A 21,131-nucleotide genomic window follows, 5' to 3' on the forward strand; every position below is an offset into this window, starting at 1 on the left:
AAATGACTTTTGCAATTAGAAATGCAAGCATGTATATCCAAGGTTTGTACAGTTCCTCCGTGGCTTACTTGCCAGGAATGAAATGTACTCCCTGTGTTCTTCCCGCTCTTCCCCGCCCTCCTCTCAAATAATTTATTTTTGAGGTAGGTAGTGGTGGGAGCACATGGTGATTGCATTTCTTCCCTGGACACCCCTCCAAATCGCATGCAGCCCCCACGCTCTCTTTCACATCCCACTCCACTCAAGATTCTGTTCTCTCTCTCTCTCTCCCACCCCTCACTTTTCTCCTCTCCACTCTCCTCAGCCTTCTCCTTCCCTCTCTGTCTCCTCTTGCCCAGTTTCTCTGTGTTCTGCCAGGCCCCAAGATACTTTCTTGCTTTTCCTCCCCGAGGCAAGGGTAAGGGGGAGTTTTCTGGTGCAGTGCTTCCCGTTCCTCGTTGGCAGCAGGTGCTGCAGCCCAGATGCCTGGCAATGCCCCCTGCTCTTCTTTCGAGTTGGAGGTTTCCCCCTGTGGCCTGGCTTTACTTCCTGTCAGTGGCGGCAGGGCTGTTCTCCACTGAGCTCTCCTTGCTGCTCAGTGGTGGTGGGTGGTGTTTGTCTGCTGGTTCTCGCCAGCAGTGAAAAATCAAATTGTCTGAGGCCAGTGCATGAGGTGTATTTTTCAGCCCCTTTATAGAATCAGCAAGGAGCCGACGCAAAAGACTGACGCCTTTCGAATAAGTGATGCCACTTTCTGAAGAGAGAGAATTCCCACTGAAAGCAGCGTGTCTAATCCAGGCATGTGCATCACTGATGATTACAAAAATACAGTGCATGCATGTTGCTAGGAGTACTGTTATTTTACAGTCATCGGTAACATGAGTGCATGGCACATATTGATATATATATGGTAAGATTTCAGTTGATATTATGCAGGTAATACGAGATTCTCTGGGACCTTCCACGTGAAAGAAGAATGGAAACTAAAACATAGAGTGATACCTAAGCATAGAGGGGGACCCTAGCAATCCAGCAAGTGCTGCATTGGCAGCTTACACGGCTCTGTATTTATTTTTTGATAAAGCGCTTATTAATTTATACATAGTTTATGCCTTGCTAAAACACCGTGACAGTAATTTTTTTAAACGGCTGCACGTGTGTACATGTACGTGTGTATGTCGGTCCGCGTGAATGAACGCGGCCATTTTACAACATAGGTGCGTATGTTGAGCGCATGTTATAAAAATCGGCTGAACATGCGCACGATGTGCATGCAATTTTATACAAATGCGCTCATGTGCGCACGAATGCCCGAATGTCACCTCTACCGCGTAAGCGGGGGGGGAGGGGGATCTTGCTAGGCACACGCGCCGACCAAATACCCGTTTCCCCAGTTTGTTTCTAGTTTGCCCCGGTGAAGGATAAGCCTCCTAACTAAATAGCCTCCCTTTTAACCTATTAGCAGCGACCCTTCATACTTCGCTGACTAGCCCTCATTTTTTTTTTTTATTATTTTAAAACTTACATGTGATCCAAGGCAGAAGTAATGTTGCGCGGTAGGGGACCCTGGCGCGCGCTTGTGTGCGTAAATTCCCATGCGCATGCTTCAGGTTGCAGGCCCATTCCCTGCCCGGACTCTGCCCACACCCCACACCCTTTTCTGACTTCCCAGTCTGCGCGTCCTCGGGGCGCCTCTTAAAATCCACGCGGTGCACGCTGGCCCGAGATACCTGCGTGTCTCCCGGCTTTGGTGGGCGAAGGGCTTTTAAAATCTGCCTTCGCGGTGGGCCAGGTGAGTTTAATGAAATTATGCAAACTAGAGCAGAAACCAGGGCTTTCTTTCATGGGGGGGGGGGAGGGGGGAGGCATTCTGCTGCTCTGTGGCACGGCCTCTGAACTTCTTTCCTGTCTTGCCTAGCTCCCTTTGCTCTTCGAGCTTTGCTTGACAGTAATGTTTATAAGAATAGCAACAGCGTCTCTGCCTTTGTGCAGGGCAGTACAACCCAGAGCTGGCTGCACGTGGTGTACTTGTAACACAGGCAGGGATTCCGTCGACGTGGGCAGTGCTACGCAAGTGACCATTATCAGTATCCTTATTACTGTCCATACTTCTTCAGCAAATCAAAAAAGACTTGTGGATGAATGTTTTGTGGACATCCCACCCCCCCCCCCCACCCCCAAACACTTGGACATTGACAAACACAGTGAAAGTAATAGAACCGACAGAGAATCAAACTTCAGAACATCTTCGTGAAATCAGGGCTTGGGGTTGACTTTGCTTTAAGCATTTTCTGACATTTTCTTTTTCTCCAGCTTCTGTGGGCTTCCAGCTTGATCAGAACTGGTTTCTCTTGGGCTGTGGGGGTGGTGGGAGTCGTCATTTTCAACTATTTTTTTCTACTACTTTTATATTCCCAACTCGGCCAGGGGCCACAAACTGGAGCACCATCTGGGACCCCTACTCAGTTGGACCCTACAACTGTCATCTGTAGCCACTCCAAGCCCCTGCCGACCTGGGGCGCAGAAGTCCTGATTTGGGAGTGAAATCCAGGTCTTCTGCACAAAAGCACAAGCCAGCAAAAGGCTTTTTTTTTTTTTTTAAAGAGATTTGTAGTGTTTTTATAGGCATATAAAATGTTAAGTCCAAACATTATTTAATGTTAGTGTGGGTGCAGTTGTTTGAAGCCCTGTAACCATATCTAATGTTTAACAAGGGCCTTCATTAACCACGCGCACACATGTAATCAGTTGGTCACAGTGTATTAGTTTTGAAGTCTAAGTACAACGGCTATGTGAACATTTAAAACGCAGATCCACAAGTCTGCCTTGGATTTTGATCCATTTTAAGCTCTTTTTAAAAGTTTTGCTCTCTGTTACTTAAGCAGGCAGACTTCTGCGTTATGCTTCTGCATTTCCTCTGACCGCCCAGGATCCTCCCTGCCTCGTGTCCGATCGATTAATTGTGCAGTGTAAAATAACAGAGGGGCAAATTTAGGAGCCCACTGGCTGCACTGAATTGGTCCTACCTCAGCAGGATCCTTTTGCAGGACTTGAATTACCTCCGCTAGCAGAACAGTTCATTACGCATTCCTGAACACGTGTTTTTATCAGTTCTATTTTTCTGTTTGTTTAAAAGGATTTGAATGCCAGTGAAATCGATGCTACAGGGTAAAATGTTTGCACTGCCTCCTCTTTAGTGCCTTTCTTCAAACTACTGAGATCTGAATAGATATATCTTGGCGTTTGTTTTATTGCAGAAGCTCAAACTAACGCTGCCTGGCAAACGGATGCCTTTATTTTACGTGCACCCGTATAGATTTTTCTGCCAGCAAAGTAGAGCATATTAACACAGCTGGTCAGATAAGAAACATGGCACCCTCTAGTGTGCAGACGGGATAGTAAAATAGTTGAAATGCTGAAAAAAAAATGGACATAAACCCATATTTGTCAGCACTTTGACCAACCGTGGTTGCTGCATGTATTAAAAATAAATACTGTATGCTTCTAATTGTACTTCACTAAGACACACACTCCCATTTTTTTTTTACTGGAAAATACAAAGTTGAATACCAGTAATTTCATTTTCTAGCTTGTCTTGACATATATGTATTTAATCCTAGGTAAATATGGACAATGCATGTAAAAAGAAAATGCTGTTGAGACACACAAATAGGTAGATTGTTTATTTACTATGTCTGATATATTTTTTTTAATTTTTAATTTATGCATTTTACAATACAATACAGCTAGAAACTATAAGGAATACAGATATTTCCATACTCTAATAAACAATATAATATTAATATACTTCTCATTTTACTTATCTGTATATTATAAGAAGTAATCCCCAGGAATAGAATAAATAATAATAAGCAGTTAAAGGAAAATAAGGGATGAATCCCTTTGAACAACTGAAAAAAAGATTGCACCTAGATTATATTCCCTTTGCCTCGGCTCCTAAGGCTAAAAAGCCTCATGGGTATGGGGGTCAAGAAAATTACGTAAAAATATATATTTCTGATTTTGGCTCAGGATCTCGCACCTACATGGGTACTTCACAATCATTCCCCCCCCCCCCCCCCCCATATTTTCTACTTCAGTTCTTAAATCTAGAAATTTCCTCCTCCTCTGCTGCGTCAGTCTAGATAAATCAGGGTATATCCAAATTTTACCCCCATGAAAATTTTCCATTCTCTTTCTCATGTAGAGGCGGAACACAGAGTCTCTATCAGAAGCAAATACAAAAGAAACATGCAATGTTGATCTAGAAGCAATATTTGTTTCTATAGTAGCTTCTATTACATCAGTCAGATTCAATGATAATTCGCCAGATTTATTCTCTACTGGGGTAATACCTTTAGTAGAGACATAATAAATCTTAGAGACAGGAGGCCTAGATTGTTGAGGCCACTTTAAGATCTGCCTAAAATACTCTTTGAACATATCTATCGGTAACACCAGGTCAAGCCTAGGAAAATTCAACACGCTAAGATTTAAATATTTTAGAGAATTTTCGATAGCCTCTAGCCTTTTATCATACAATATCTCAGTTTTTGTAAATCTTTGACAAGTTTCCAAATTAATCATTCTTGTTTCCATCTGCTCTTTCTTTTCCAATTTTTGTAATAGAGGTCTCAATATTAGTGAATCACAGATTTGAATCTGTTGTTATTTTGGTCAAGTTGACAATCGCTGTTTCTAATGATGTAATGGCGGACCAGAGAGAATCTAATATAATCACAGTTGGTTTTTCCAGTAATGTTTTAGTTTCAAATCTTGCTTCCCATTGTCCCTCTTTAGCCTGATCATCTCCTCTCATCCCATCTTTTAAGAGTGTTTAATTGTAAAAAATCAGAAGAAATCGACTGAGGTGGAGGAGGGGTGCTCGGGGCACCGGGACTTAAAGATGTTTCAGCCAGAAGAACAGGCATCCGCTCTATGCCTATTTCTTCAATGGCCCCTTTCTCCGGTTGTTTACTAGGGGAAAGTGAGAAAAAGGTAGGTATCTGAGGCTGGGAAGGCTCAGATAATGGAGATGATGTAATCACCTCACGAATCTTTGCCTTCCTTTTAGTATGAGGCATGTCTATCAGGTAATTCGTAGCCTATGATACAAAATTCTTTTCTCACAATTATCTTCAGTCACTATACTTCCTTCCTGGGTGAGGGTTTGGAGCGAGGAAATATTAAGAATAGTGAAAATACTTTACTCACATTTAGTAGGTGGAGACCAAGTTTCAGGAAATTTAAGGGCAAATCTTCCGACAAAGCCGTGCGCCCCTTTGGCGCGAGCAGCTTCGGCGATGCGCCGGCGGCGTCAAAGCGCCCACAGGGGGCTGGCTTATATGCAGCAGCCAGTCGCCCCTTGATGACGTTGGCGCCGAGCAAAGTTCGATGTAATTCGTTGGGGGCCGGGGAAATCACCTCGCCCCTTTTGCCGTCAGCTGGTAAGTTTTCAAGGAAAAAGAAAATCCAGTGTTCCTCGCTCCTCCACCTCTTGTCTGATATTTTAATTACTTATATCTGGTGCCTATTGCATAAATATTACTTTCCTGGATAGAAATATTCTGTTGGTATTAAACATTTAAGAAATAAGATTTCAACCTTTGTAAAGGTAAAATAAAGGTCATTACATTGTAGATGCTACATTTTTATTAGATTAAACAACTAAATTTGTTTTGTTTCTATTAAAACCGATGAGAGAAGCCATTGCAAACAGGCTAACACTAAGCACAAGCATCTGATCACCCTCTACATCTACACTGAGAATAAGCAGGACCAGAATAATTGATACCAAGTCCTGAGTGACCGTATTGAATGAGGGCCAGGGTAGCAGTTCCTGCTCCGATGGCTCCCTCCCACTCAGCAGCCACCTGAGTTGTCCCATTGCCGCCCCCTGCTGCTTCTCCAGTGATGAAGGAACTGTCCAAGAGCCACTCGGAAGCACCTGAATAACCTGCTCCCTCCTCCCCCTACACCATCCAGCTAGACTAGCCTGCCGCTCCTGCACGGACAGCGTGATTATGGCCACCACCTCCCTGGCCAGCAAGCTCACATGCTGCCAGATGCACACAGCCAGGGAGAATAATGGCAGACAGCCATCAGCTTCTCTGAGCCCTGGAACTGTTAGGAGGTGCCTGAGCTACTCCAACATCCTCAGCAGCTGCTACATGTCCATGCCCCACCAAGCCCCATCAGCTAGTCGTGCAGTAGAGGGCACGGTTTGGTCTCTGATACTCTGCAGTGTCTCTTTGGCTACAGCTGCTCTGGCTTCGCTGCCCCCATCTCCACCAAATGGGAGATTGTTGTCCTTCAATGAATCCAGCTTCAGCCTCGAGGACATGGCATGCCACTTCTCGGGCCCCCTGGGCGAGTGTACCCATAAACAGTGTAAATGGGAGATGAAATGAAAAGCACACACATTTTTCCATGCATACCCCTAGCTTTGAGAGCTGTGCATCCTTCATCAGGCCCATGCAGAATGAATGATGTCACGAGTAAATTATACAAGTAAATTGTAGGTGGCAAGTTTGCTTATTTGCCTCTTTATGTGGCTGTATGCAGTGTCTTCCATTCTGAATAAGGTAGTGGGATTGTATGTTAAGATATCAGGTCAGTGCACATGAGCTAAGGATGATGGTGTCCAAATGTACAACCCCACTATGTTCTTCAGGACGCAAGATGTATATAGCCAGACAGAGAAACAAATGAACAAGCTAGCCACTTAAATTTCTACTTGTATATTCAGATATCATCCTTAGCTCATCTTGCACTGACCTGATGAAGGGAGTGCAAGTCTCGAAAACTAACCACAAATGTATTCAGTTAATCGAATGAAAGGGTGTCACCTACAGCTTGTTTGTTGATCTTTTATTTCTACGTGTCCAGGTGGACTAACACGGCAACTGTGATACTTTACATTGTAAGGAGAGGCAGATATTTTAAAGACATTTTTCTCATGGGATGTGTTCCCCTTGGTCCCCTTAGCCAGTGCTCTCTTGCTTTCAGTATTATGTACTTATTTTAAAAGTTAAATAGTGGTCATCAGAATATTATACATTTATGAACATAGAGGGGGAATTTTCAAAAGATTCATCCGGCCAACTTCGGAATGGGAGTTAGTTGGCTATATCCACCTGCTTAAAAATCCCCCCCCACCCGGTGGAATTTTGTATGGATAGAAACGTAAGGTGAACAAATTTTAGCCGATCAGAAAAGTGGTTGTCCAAAGGCGTCCGCAGAGCAGATTTTCAGTGCTAAGTGGCTAAATTTAGCGCTCAAGCCTGGCTGCTGAAATGTCAGGCCTACATCTAGCCAGATAAGTCTTGCCCAGCTGCATTTAGTGGGGTCCTCACCCTAAAACTAGCCAGTTATTATTTTTCTGAATATCTGGCTTAAGATAAGTGGGTAAAATTGTCTGGTTCTCTTACCTGCTCAGCAGGTTTTTGAAAATATACTCCTTACTTAATTCAGCTGTATTGTGCTTGTTATAAAGGGGATTTACTGTGCTGCAGGAGATTTGCTCAGCAGCAGGGGACAGTATAATAATCTTTCCTGTAATTGATTATGGACTACTAATTTTTTTTTCAAGAATTTCAGATAATTTTTAGTAAGGCGGAAATCGCATGACAATTACTTAGCTTTTTTTGTTGCATGCATGCCTTGGGAAATTGATGGTTCAAGTACATTCCCTAGGAATTGAGGTATTGCACTGTTCCTTAATTGAAAGACATGTTAAAAATGTGAGTTAATTGCATAGCAATTTCAAGGGGAGTTAATTTTATAAGCCTTGCTTACAGCTCATTAAATTCTCTTATTTTATCAACAGTTCTATCTTTTTTAACCGTTTCGGTGCTGGCTGCAGTTCTGTTCTGTATCTGGAAACTGAACTGTATGCGAAACATGTCTTAACTTGCATGTACATGTACAGTACAGTAATTCTTTGTCTCTCTGCATGACTTGTTGACTTAACATGAACCTTGAGACTGCTTATGATAGATTTGGGGGTGTTTGTAACCTGATTCTCCCTAAACGGTTCAGGCAGTGGTACTACCATTATTTGGCTAGGGGATTGCAAGTGTGTTGGGGTTTTTTTTTTCCTGTTGAAACGTCTGTCAGAGAATAAAAGAAGCTGTAGATGCATCTTGTTTCTACTGTTTTAGACCAGCATTTCATCACCATTGACTGACTGCAAGTCAGCAATGCTACAGTGCTCTGGCCAGGTGTATGGGAATGTACAGCATGGTACGTGCTCCAGAGTTAAAAATATCTTTCTTGCTTGCTCTCTCTCAGTAAAATTAATTGTATGAGAACCATCAGAGTAGCTTGGTAGGGCTGATGCATTTCTTAGGTTAACAAATGTTTAAAGAAACAAGTTTTTGGGAATGATCAAGTCCCTTCCTCAGAAATTATAATGCCAATGAATTTTAAGTTGCATATATAGGGATGAATGTGTTTAAAAACTATACATGACTTGAGGAAGGGAACTTGGTGGACTAGAAAGCCACCATCTTCAGACATTTATTGGCTTTACTACTGCTGCTGCTGCTACTACTACTACTTACCATTTCTATAACCATTAAGAGACAGTCCTTGGTCTGCAGAGCTTACAAGCACATTAAGATATGGAGACAAAATAAATAAAAGGCTTTGGGATATGCATTTCTTACAGTAATGGTTAAAATCACAAAGGCTATGATCAGGAAAACCAGAATTTACGATGTAAAAGCATCTTTGAAAAGGTGGATTTGTAGGCAGGGCTTGAATGTGGCCAGACAGGGAACATGATCCACTAATGTGGGAAGGCTGATCCAGGCATGCAGTCAGCAAGACTGGAGTTAGCGATGGAGGAGAAGGGTATAGAAAAGAGGATTTTGCCCAAAGAACAGGAGGTGAGGAGGTGTAGAGGAGATAAGAGAGGGGAGGTAATGAGGAATTTCAGTGTGAATGCACGTGCAGTTGAGAATGAACAGTTTAAACTGGTATATAGAGTGAGGAGAGTAGGGTAAGTGGGAAGTAATGAGGGAGTAGATAGGTTTTGGTAGAGTGTTCAGAAAGGAGGTGACATTTTATTGGTATTATAGAGTAAAAAATGAGCTGTTTTTCATAGCAGTGTTTTGTATGTGTTCCATAGAAGGTGGTGGTGGTGGTAGGGAGAGGAGTTGAAGGAACCCCAGGGGGACTGGGAGAATGAAAGCGTTATCCATGTTGAGTTTAAGGTGTTGTTGGAACTGCTTTATGAAAGTGTCTTGTCTACCTGACTCATTTTCTATTTTTATTTTTGACTCGGCAACCTCTTCACACTTCTTTGGGCTTTCGGCTCAATTGAAACCATTCTCTGCTGGGTCTCTGGCGCCATGAGTCTTCATGCACAGCTACCCTGGGTTTGTTCACCATTTTTTAACCCCTGCTTGTCTAGCCCATCCTTTTGCAATGACAGGCTCTGGCAGAGAGATGTGGATCATGGTTCCCTCAAGAACCTGACACAAGTACACTTTTGAGCCAACCAGTAAGTATCACTGTTTTGAAATTAATGGAATGCCCTCTCCCCTTATTCTGTCCAGTATTGCCTTTGGTAAATCTGGTGTGTAGTTTAGCAAGCTCATGAAAGAAATCCATCTTTCTGAAGCAATTTCTTCAAAGCTACAGATATCGTCTCACTGGAAAACTTGCTTTTTGGATGGCTGCTAGAAGCATGGAGTAAAGCACTGGAGGCTGTGTCCTTTCCTTAAGTTCTACTGCATATTTCATTATCGCACAAGAAAAAATATTGAGATCCAGGAACTGGATTTCATATGGACTATGATTAAGTGTGAAGTTAAAATTCAACTCTGGTTTCTCAGTGTATTTAAAGAATGTGCCCAGTTCTGCTCCTTCAAATTATGACAGTTTTGCCTGCGTACTTCAGTTAGGACTTAATAAAGCTGTGTCTAGGATTTAAATAAAAAAAAATAAAACATTTCCCATCCCCATGTATGCATAAATGAAGCAAATGCACCATCCATACCTGCTGCTCTGCTCTGAGAGGAATAGTCTTTGTTGGAGACAAAATAATTAGTGTCAAACTGAATTCCAATAGAGTAATACTGAAATCTCTATGTTCCAAAAATGCATTACTCTATTGCTCTAGATGCCTCATGACTGCCAAACAGAGAATAAATGTTTGTAAAGAGTGAAGATACCTCCAGATTCACCAATCTAAAATGTGATTGTCATTGTATATGACAGAGCCTAGCAGGGGGTAAGAAACAAACCATTTCTGATGTACACTAATCCCAAAATATAAAGAAATTAACTTTTTTTTGGTGGTGAGTGTGTGTGTGTGTGTATATGTGAGTAATTGAAACAAGAAACTACCATAGAAGGTTCCAGTGCACTGTTTAGTAGTGATACATATTTGTGGCACTGCATTTTAGCAGTGCCAACCCTTTGCTTGAACTGAAATCCCTCTATAACGGTTAAAAATGTTTCACCCTGCCTTGGGTGAATTCCTTATTCAAAAAGGTGGGTACATGTACCATATTTCGAGCGACTCTAGCCAGAAATTTAAGTAGATGTTGTCCATACTCATGCTATTTGTTCTATAGAATAAAGACATTTTTTCACAAGTTTTCATAATTTGAGATTTAGCAAAATTGTATTGTGAAGGCTTAGAATTCAAGATTAGTGAGTGTTCCAAGATATGCCCAACTGGATCAGACCAGTGGTCCATTAAGTTCAGTATCCTGTCTCCAACCATGGCCAGTCTAGGTTGCTTGCAAGAAGTACCCAACAGAGCCTAATGGGGTAATCCATTTCCTGTTGTTCACTCCCAGCTCCTAACAGGAAGAGTTTATGGCAGGAACGTGATTTTAAAGCCAAATGATGATTTTCTTCTCCCAAATACTGCATACTGAAAAGTGGTTGACTGAGGACAAGCTTGAAAATTTGCCACTAGCTAGCGCCAAACTATGACAATTACCACTACTGCGTCACAAGTTTTGAGTTTGTGCTCATTTGCCCGTTTTTCTGTACATGTTGTCATGTATCCAGTAGATGCTTATTATAACTCTTGTGTTTGCTACAGTCAGTAAGGCAGATATGTGAATTGTGAAGTCCAAGAAACATTTTCTGGCTCTAGTTCTTGTTTATATGATGCAGGACTTGGCTTTGTTCCCTGGCAATATCCAAATACCTTTGAATAGAGTATGTTGCACGTGAATGGCTCTCAATGACCTGCAGAGGATTAAACATGCCTAACAATATAAGGTCTATGTGGCAAATTATTTCACTTCCTCTTTGGTCTTATTCCTAGATTTCCTTTCTCTTATTTTGTTGCATTATATTTTAATTGGGCTGAGAGCACAGACATGTATACTTCAAGATCCCAGTCTGAATCACTTGCGACCTTAAGGAAATCACTTAAAATTCCTGTGCTTCAGAGTAAGCTAATTTAGGACTAGATTCATCAAACTATCGCATGCGATAGGAAGAGGGGCGTGTTTTATTATAATAGCACGCATTTCGATAAACAGGCTATCTTAGCGCTTCACATAGGTAATACCGCAGAGTGCGATAACTTTTTCATACTTTGCGGTAATACCACAGTTATTGCAGTTCCTACCTGAAACCACCGGGGGGGGGGGGGGGGGGAGACTGAGACTAGCTATAAGGCCCTTCTAGTACTTAGCTACCGTATGTATATCTCTGTAGGAGGCCCACCTAGTAACTCGAGGTGAGGTTTAGGTAGTAGGGTAGGGGTTAGGGGTTACTTTGACATGCAGAGTGAGACATAAGCACAGAACAGTACACTCTTGTGAAGATTTGATGTCCTTCGGAGTGAGGAACATCACAAAATGATGAGATTTGTACAGTGTTTTCTCAACCTAGCTTGATGGACTCTCTACCTGGGTAACTCTCTACCTCCCCCTTTAAAAATTAGCATCGCACCATGCAATATGGTGCTTTTTGCATGCATTAAGGCATTTTTCACATTCAAAAATGCCTTAATGCATGTGAAAAGGCCATAACGCGAGTTGGAAAATAACCCCCTTATGTAGGGAGATTGTAAACATCTTGCTCATCTCTCTGTACTGGGATGGTGATACATACCATATATAATAAAAATGCCTTACATTTTACACTTATTTTTGGCCTGATTGTTCCTCCATTCTTCTTTTTCTTCCAGCTTAGCTGGAACCTGTGCTGGGATCCTGGTGCCCTGAGCCTTCATCTGCAACTACCCGGAGATTTTTTTCCCATGTTTTTAATAGATCCATCTGCCCACTATTCTAAACTGCTCATCGCGGAAACAGTCCTGAAGCCGGGAGCCAAGTACCAAGACCCCTTTAGGAATTGCTGTATCATGGGCTCTAAATCCATCCAGCAGGCATCATCTTTATCGATGACTGCAACTCCCTTCCTTTGCATTGCTAGCCCCAGCCAAACTGGGAAGCAGAAAACCTGTTTCAGAAATCGAAACAGGAATCTTCCATATAATAGCTCATAGTGCTGCCAGCAGGCTGGCCTGATTTAACCCTTTTTTAAAATAAGATATGGTTTTTTTTTATCATGGCCACACTTCAATTAGTCTGTCCATAGATTATGGTACTGGGAAAGTATGCCACTTGCATGAGATCTGAGGTATGTCAACATCTCCGATCTAACCACCGCTCAAGTCACCCTTGATTCTTTGTAGGCAACCCATATGTAAGTGGCTGTGGCCAGTGTCTTGTTGGCTGCACAGGCTGCAGTGAAGTTGTCAGCAAATATTTGCAAGGGACTGATGCTTTTAAACAAGTCACAGTGCGAGCTTACCACCACAAGATACTGGCCAAGTTATGGAAAAGAACTAAAAATGATGTTCTGCTTTCAAGTGGCAAATATGTAATGGTCTTGCTGGCGACCACATTATCTCTCTTGTTTGCATGTGCAGATAAGGAGGATAAATGGTGCCTTTCAAGCCTCTAAACCGGAACCCTTATCAGTATTGTATTATCACATTTCTGCACAAATCCACTAACTTTTGGTTGCTACATCAGTTTCGTTTTCAGACTTCTCATTGTACTGGGAGATTGCAGACTTAGCCTAATGTCAGTGCTCACTGATAAAACATAAACTGAACTGCTTTCAACAGTCCCTAGCAAGGTGACTGTTAGTTCTTAAAAGCTGAAAAGCAATTATTGGTTGAGGACAGCTTATGTTGATAACTGTAGAGGTTGTGTGTATATTCATATATGTGTACACACACATACACACACAGATACATATACATTAATTCATAGGGTTCACTATCGGGATGTTTTTCTTGAAATAAAAATTTGTTGAAGTCACAGAAATAGAATAAATAAATTGTTTGAATATTATAACTCCATTAATGTGCAGTTGAGCTCCAAGTAATTTTTAGCTCAACCTTTTCTGTGTTTCAGGTCAGCCTGTTTATTCCAGCATGAACAGTTTAACTGTTTTGACATTGGGTTTCATATAAGTTGTTGCATATAATAAACTGTTTCATATAATAAATTGAAGCATGTTAATTCAGTTGGCATTAAAATCTAATTCAGATTAAATTCTTCATTTTTTTGATGGGCGGAGCTGGTTGTTCTTTTCAGCAGGAACTTGTGAAGAAGTTGGAAGTTCAGGAGAACTTGTATGCTAGTGTGTGGTTGCTTTAAAAAAAATTGTATTTTGGTAAGAGTCATATTATACCAATATTCTGCCTTTCTGATTAGCATTGGGATATCTATTTCATCAAAACAGTAAAGGGCAAGTCTAGTCAGAAATCTCAGACTTTTGGGCCTCAACTTAATTTTTTGTTCCTTGTGGTGCCTGATGGTTGCCGTAAATATGTAAAACCCCCTCCCAATATCTCACTGGATAAAGGACCACGGTGCAGCTCACGGGGCTCTCCTTCAGCAGTGGGGAAGTGTTGTGTTGGGGTTTGTAGGGCTCTTGTGATACTTTTGTAGTGCTGAGCTAATGACAATCCAAACTAGAGGTTTTTTTTGTTCCAAAAAGTTGGTATGAGTTTACTGGTGTACAGGATAACTTGGTGGATTGTGATATATTGACAGAAAACACATTTTCTTCTTGTGATATCCATAAAGAACAGATCAAAAACATGCAGAGGCTTCCCTTGACTCTAGGTACCCCTTCAGAGATCTATCCTTAACTCTTTTGAGTTCCTCTTAGTGCCTGGATCTCCTTGAATCCAACTGTGTATGACTTCCCTTCTCTTTTGAGATACTGAGAACCACATCTTTCCCCTTCTCTCTTCTGGGATCTGGAATACCCAAAAAGGTACTGGATAAAGCAACCAGAACTAGATGCTTATTTCACCTTCCTTTCTTCCAGACCAGTACAAAGGGAAGAAAACCCTGGGTGAGCTTTTCTCTTGGTTTCACAGGCTTCCTTCCAAAACAGTATGCTTAGGTTGAATATTGGGTAAGTATCCGCTCCTTGCAGAACAGTGTACAGCCCAGGCCAGAATAGGCTGCTTTCTGGATCTCTCCTTTCTAGTCTTTCTCTAAAATATTCTGAGACACTACTTTTATCATTCCTCAGCTTCCACCACACCACCCACAAGGGTGTGTCTGAAGCGCTTTCCTCTCCTTCTTTTCTACTCTTAAGATATGTGCCCTTGGTGGGGCCATATGGTCATTCACAGGGCAATGAATCCAAATTCATTTGTTTTGCACACTCCATGGCAGGAGTGAACCTCACTCATAAGCCAGAGTATGCTGGATATGCTCTCAATCTCTCAAATTTTCTCGCATCAAAACTTGCATTGTACCAAAAAGAGCCTCCTTCTGGAGTTCATAAGATGTAATTTGTATAGGCAGCATACTAAGGTGTGCTTGGAAGTTCCTTGAACGCAGGCTGTGGCACCCTGTACACTTGAAATTATTTCTCTGTCTTTCTGCTACATTTTCTTGGTCTCTGATTGCATCTTTTACTATTTGAGGATCTTTTCTGGCTCCAAATGTTGTGCAGATGCTTCTGTTAGCAGTGCTATTCTTGTGTTTTTCTTCTTTACCACAATGTCCAGTTTTCTGCAAGGAATCTTTGTGTCCCTTACACACATTAAATCTGCATTTCCAAAAGGCCGAGAAGTGCACAGGGAAACTAGGCTTCATCTGCGAAAATGTTCAGAAGATTAAGAGGGTCCCAGACATGCTAACACATGCATTGCAATTTTTTCCAGGTCCCATAAAACTGATATTTTAAGGCTTTTTATATATAAATAGCTTGGACTATGCTTTGCAAATTATTTTCTCTCTCTGTGTTCTCTCAGCCAGCTAGTTGCTGCTGTTTTGATTTTTGCAGTAAATGGGTGAGCAGTCTGCTTTTACAGATTAAAAAAAAGAAAGCATAAAAAGAAAATAAGCTTCTGTGATAGCCTAGTAAAGCTCTTTGTTGTTCTTGTCACGCAGTCCTTCAGCAATAATTGTCATGTTTATGTCTGAGAAGGGCAGAGCTTACTTTTCAAGGGGGATAGTAGGAAGCATATTCCACAGACAAAGGGACAGCACTATGCCCCTAGTGTTATGTCAGAAATCAGGCAGACAAAGATGTCTTGGGGGCTAAAATACTGATAGCTTCTGTCACAATTTTTATTCAGCTTCCACAGACCCGACTACCCAGATTATACAGCTAAAATCTAGAATTCAAGGTAAAATCGGAAAAGTCCAAGATTAGTAAGTAAGGACCAGGTAAGAGTATATGGGTTTTTCTCATTTGGAGTCTATGGGAAGAGTGATTCATACATCTGGCCCCTTAGTCAATTGCCAATGATAAACTTTATATCAAGAGCTTTCCCTAGTATTATGGATTTGGTCAATCACCTGCTGATAGGGATGTCTGACTCTTTTTGGCAGGGTTGGCACTACAGGAGAGAGTGTAAATATAATATACATTTGTAAGTGATATTTTGGCTTGGCGATTACACTTTGAATGAATTTTTATGTATTCTATGTTTTGAGAGAGTGTGACTGGTGTAGAGCGCAAGGCTTTAAGGAGGAGTGTAGAGCAGGTGAGCAACATGCTGGGATTTAATTTTGAAATTCCTGCATGTGCTTTATGACAGAAGGAGCAAAGTATATGGGTGTGCAAGGTCCCAGGGTTCTGGCTGGCCCCCAAATTTTCAAAGAGAAACTTCATGGGCAGTTTCCCAGCATCTTACATTAAGTACATTGGATATGTCTATTTATATTGAATCTTGATTTATCCATAAAATACAGATACAATTAATTTCCATGCTCATTTTTCCAATATTAGAAACCTAACTAATTAAAATATAGTGACTAATATTTGATACATGGATATATAAATATTTGTCTTGTTTGTGAATCTTTTGATAGTTGTGAGTTTTAATGTGTATGTAATTTTGAATTCCACCCAGAATTGTAGACAGAGTGGGTTATGCATTTTTATTAATAAATAAAACTTATAGTGCCAGGATCCCCAAACTGGGTCCGTTTGAGCTGGAAACCCAAAGGAGCAGGAAGAAACTATTGTGTCTAAAATAAAAATAGGAATTGAAGCCCCCCCGGCATTTAACAGAGGCTCCTGCCTCGTGATGGTGGATGTTGTGTTCATGGTGAAGGCACACTTTTTCCCTTGGGCATAGGTGCAACATGGCCTAGCTACGGCTCTGAATAAATTAACCAAAAATACCTGCAGACAGGGTTGGGAGCCTCTGCATCTATACATGCAAACTGCAAAGACGATGATAATATACGATTCAGTTATGCAGATTTAAGGTGGACCTAGTTACCCACCAAAAGGAGAAGAAAAGAAGTTTCGTAAATAGTATCGTTAAGTAGAGTTAGAAACACGAGTGCAATCAGCTTATAACAATTGGGTGCATCGCGGTGAATTTCCCAGTGCTGCTTAAAACTACCCCCTCATCCACGTGGATAGGATTTTCAAATATAAATCAAGTAAATAATAAAGAAATCTGCAAGGAGTCTATTTTCACTTTAGAGGCAGTCAGCGGGGGTGTCAGCTCTTGGATCTGACCCAGCTAGGAGCTATGCACTTGAAAAGCTTGCCTGGAACCCCTTCAGCCAGCACGGGGACTCGGACCCTTTCACTGCATCACCTGCCAGCTTCAGCCACAGAGACGAGAACAATGTAATAAGAGAATTCTTATTAAACCGCACCAGGCCTTAGCCCCCCCCCGGTCATCGCCTAACACACACACAGCAGTCCTGCTGTTAAGTTCTTATGGAAAATATGTACTGCAATTATTTTTAGCCTGTGCAATCAACAGGTCTGCGAAGGTTTGGAAGTTACTGCTGCCCAGCTCCTTTTTTTCCTGCACGTGCGGTCCCTCCCACCCTGGCTGCTGCTGTGGTGGGCGACCGGAGCGGCGCGAGGGAGCCGGGGCCCAGGTGGGCACTGGATTTGAACGAGTCTGCGCTTTGCAGGTGGAAAGGCAGCAGGGAAGCGGGTTCAGACCGAGAGCTGCGCCGGGATTGGAGTTTGCCGGGGCTTGATCGGCAGCCACCTCCCATCCCCCGCCCCCCTGAGCAGTGACATATCCCCCCCTCCCCGGAACTCCGCTTGACTTTCACTCTTTTACTCCCAAGGGCTTGCAGAACGCCTTAAAGGAAAGGAAGATGGAAACTCTCCGGGTTCAGATGTTCATGCCCTGTTCCTTTGAAAGCTTTCGTCTGTAAGTGGAGTTGGCTTTATTTGTTTTTGTCTTCCTGAGGAATGGTTCACAGTTCAGACCCGTTTCTCTCTCTCTCTCTCTCTCGCTCTCTCTGCTTCCCTGGCTGACTCTTAGGGGCTGCAGGTACACAGATATTAAGAGACGTTTAGGTGCTAGCAGTACTGTGTGGCCACATTTCTTCATCTGAAACCTTGGCATCACAGTCCCCTTAATGTCATTTTAAAGGGTTCAGTGCGTTGTGCTGGTAGGATACAGTAACATTAACCTGAAGTTTCAAATAATAGGATATGATCGAGTTGGCAGTTGCTCCATACGAAGTTGCTACTGGTATGTGTGTTACTTTTTTTTTTTTTAACAGTTTTCTCCCTGTCAGTCACTAAACTAAATTGTGCCAGATCACAGATCTTGATATTTACCAAACTGCAGTTGTAAACCTTCTGAGGCAGGGAGCTACCTACTGTACCAGACTGTAACTGGCTTTGAGTTAGGATGTGCAAAAGTAAGTGATTAAAATCCATATCTAAAAACAAATCAGACACTGCATCTTTCCCACTGGGATTTGCTGCAGTGTTTTAAAGCCCCCAACTTGTGCCAGTCACTTAATTTTAAGTTTGCATGTTTTTGTTTGTTTGGGAAAAAGGTGAACTAACCCACAGAGCAGAGCAGGCAGTTATAGGAGTAGACAGGTATTGCATGCCTCTCGCTACCTCTCCTGTCCACGGTTTTATAAAATGGAGACAGTGAGTGCATTAGAATCACCTCTTTACCATGAATTCATTTTCCCTGCCCATGGCTGCCCTCTGACCCTTGGCAGAGCCCAGTGGGAGCATCATGAGCCTGGGTAGAACACATTCAGTGCTAACAATATGGCAGGAATACATATACATATATGTATATATGTATGTATGTATATATATTTATATATATATATGTATGTATATATACACACACACCTTCCAAAAGTATGACATAATTGATGATGTATAATAATATGTAATCAATCCACAGAAGCTGAAGATCCTCACTCACAAATTTACTCAATACAAAAAAAGGAGGATATATGAAGTTCTCTTTTATAATTGTTTAGATACTAAATTGAACAACCTTATCAACTATTTATATAGGAACAAATACCATCAGTAGTAGTGCAAATGGACTATTCAGTGGCATGGCTGCACCACTGAATAACCTGGTAAGTTAGCCGGAAATCTGTATCTGGCTAACTTAACTAGCCTCTCAGCGGTTGAATATTTACCCCAAATTTCTATTGTGTCTCATTTGTGTCTTGATTAGATTGTCAGCTCCATGGAGTAGGGACTGTCTCCTGTGTTGTTTAGCACTCTATAAATGATTCTTCGTAGTAGTAGTGGTAATATGATTGTAATTATCGGTATATTTCTATAGGCGTGTTTTTTAGTATGTTTAAACATGTTTGTTGAGCTATTGATTTTTGGAAAGGTGAAGCTTGAAATCCCTTTAATTTGTATGTCTGGAATTCAGCCGTCTTCCACAAACCTTGTACAGTTCTTGTGTTACATAGTAACAGCAATGGTACAATTTAGAAGTAAAATCTGACTGAAGGCTGTGTTCCTAAGTGAACAGGCATTCAAGCAGATCAACTTATGGCATTTTATTAAGCCAAGACTCATGCAAAAGCCATCTCAGGAGCGCATTAATTATTTACTGAATGTACTTGGGTCATGCAAGAGGTTTTGATTAAGTTGGGACAACATTATGCTTGGTAGCTTGTGAAAAGGTGTGATTAGCGGCAGGCCAAAAAAAAAAAAAAAGATGGAAAAACACTAACTTGTTGTGGAACTATTTTTAGGATGTAGCCATGAGAGAAAGAAAAGGGAAGACTATAAACTAAGGGTTAAAGATTTCTAGGCGGCAATGGGCATGGAGGATGTGTGAAAAGGAAAATGATTATTTACTGAACCAGTCAGGAAATAAAACATCTGCAAAATAAATTAAAAAAAAAAAATTAATTCATACTGCCACATATCTCTTCACCATAGACGGTTAGTGAAAGAACGTTTACATGAAGTTTGCTAATTCCACAATGCTTTGTAGCAAATTTTGTCCCACTTTGGACTACTTGGTCTACAATTTTATCCTAATCTGCACAGTTTGAAAATTGACTTCCAGAATATAACATACTAATGGCAGCAGAAAAAGAGGAATTGGATTCGGACAAGGCTAGGCCCTAACTTTAACGGTCTGGAGTACTGATGCGCAGGACTGCTTCTGTGGCCAAAGCATGTTCAAGCAGCATTGTCTGAATTATCAAGAAGGCTGCTCACCCTGTAAAAATGTTGCTAGCAATAATTTTGTTATGGGTTTGACAGTTGCTTGGTTTTGATTGTTAATATTACTACCCTTAACAGAAACATGGGGGATATTCTGCTCGGAGCAGCAGTTACTAGCATAAGAAACTTGCTGGGCAGACTGAATTGACCATTTGGCCTTTTTTCCCCCCCTGCATTCGAAGCGGAGATCGATGCTGCAATCAGTGGGGGGCGTAGGGCACCAGGGCCCCAGGGGGGCAGCAGCCGTGGTACGCAGCGAGAGCCGGTGAAGCGACAGCCTCAACGCAGTGCAAAAAAAATTAATCGGGGCTGGCGACTGACGTGCCGGAGTCGGAGAAGAGGCAGCTGCTGCTGCGGTGGCAGCTCAGCAGTTACCGGTAGGATATTTCATGACGGCGACAAGCGACCGACCCCCCCCCCCCCCCCCCGTCCTCACCCAACCCGATGGCGACTACCGGTTCAAAGAAAGCATCATTTGAAACTCTCGGCGACTGCGAGTCGACCCCCAAATGCTTCCTTTCTCTAATCTCTCCGCGAGTCGCTCCCCAGGCCCTCACAAATGCTTCATCTCCTTCGCTTGTGTTGGTGAGTCGGCGTCCCTCCCCCCCTGCAAACAGAAGGGAGAAGGCTGGCTGTAATCGAGGGTGCAGACTAGGTTTGCCAACTGTCCAGAATCATTCTGGATTCTACAGAGTTTTGGGGTACTGCCCTGAAAAAAAGGAGGAGGGCTAAAATGTTCGGAAATGTCCTGATTTTTAGCCCTCGTGCTGCAGGTCAGCGTCTGATCCTCCCCATCAATTATACAATATAGTTAGGGACTTTCATTTTCAATTTTCATTTTACTTTTCCTGGAAATTTATCAGTTTATTACGACAAACAAACTGCATCATTCTTCAAAATGCGTTATGGCGTTAACGCACGCAATAACACGTTAACACATGCGAAAAATGCTGTAGCGCACGGCACAAATGCAAATTTTTTTGGGGGGGTGGGATCGGGGAGGAGTTTGTGGTTAGCATTAGTAAAAAGAGAGAGAGAGAGCCTCTGGGGAAGGCCTCACTGTGTGCACCTATTTAAATCTCTATAGGAAGGCCACCTAATAGGTCGAGGTGAGGTGTTAGGGGTGGTTTAGGGGGCCAGTTTCGCATGTACCCTGTTCTCTCACCCTAGCAGTCAAGCTAGGGTGA

General features: G+C 42.1%; 1 protein-coding gene across 4 annotated transcripts in view; it reads left to right on the top strand.

Moving 5' to 3' along the window:
* The window catches only part of MITF (melanocyte inducing transcription factor), a 430,331-nt gene that overhangs the window by 256,239 nt on the left and 152,961 nt on the right, over positions 1 to 21,131 (top strand). For 2 of the 4 annotated variants that reach the window (XM_029601086.1, XM_029601087.1), the window contains exon 1: positions 17,465 to 17,635. The exons of the other annotated variants lie outside the window; for them this stretch is intronic. In XM_029601086.1, the coding sequence (XP_029456946.1) occupies positions 17,580 to 17,635 (56 nt within the window). In that variant the 5' untranslated portion in view covers positions 17,465 to 17,579. Of the gene's footprint in view, positions 1 to 17,464; positions 17,636 to 21,131 lie in introns of those variants that run through there. 4 annotated transcript variants of the gene reach the window in all.

This window comes from Rhinatrema bivittatum, chromosome 4 (genome assembly GCF_901001135.1).
Source record: "Rhinatrema bivittatum chromosome 4, aRhiBiv1.1, whole genome shotgun sequence".
Lineage (NCBI taxonomy): Eukaryota > Metazoa > Chordata > Amphibia > Gymnophiona > Rhinatrematidae > Rhinatrema > Rhinatrema bivittatum.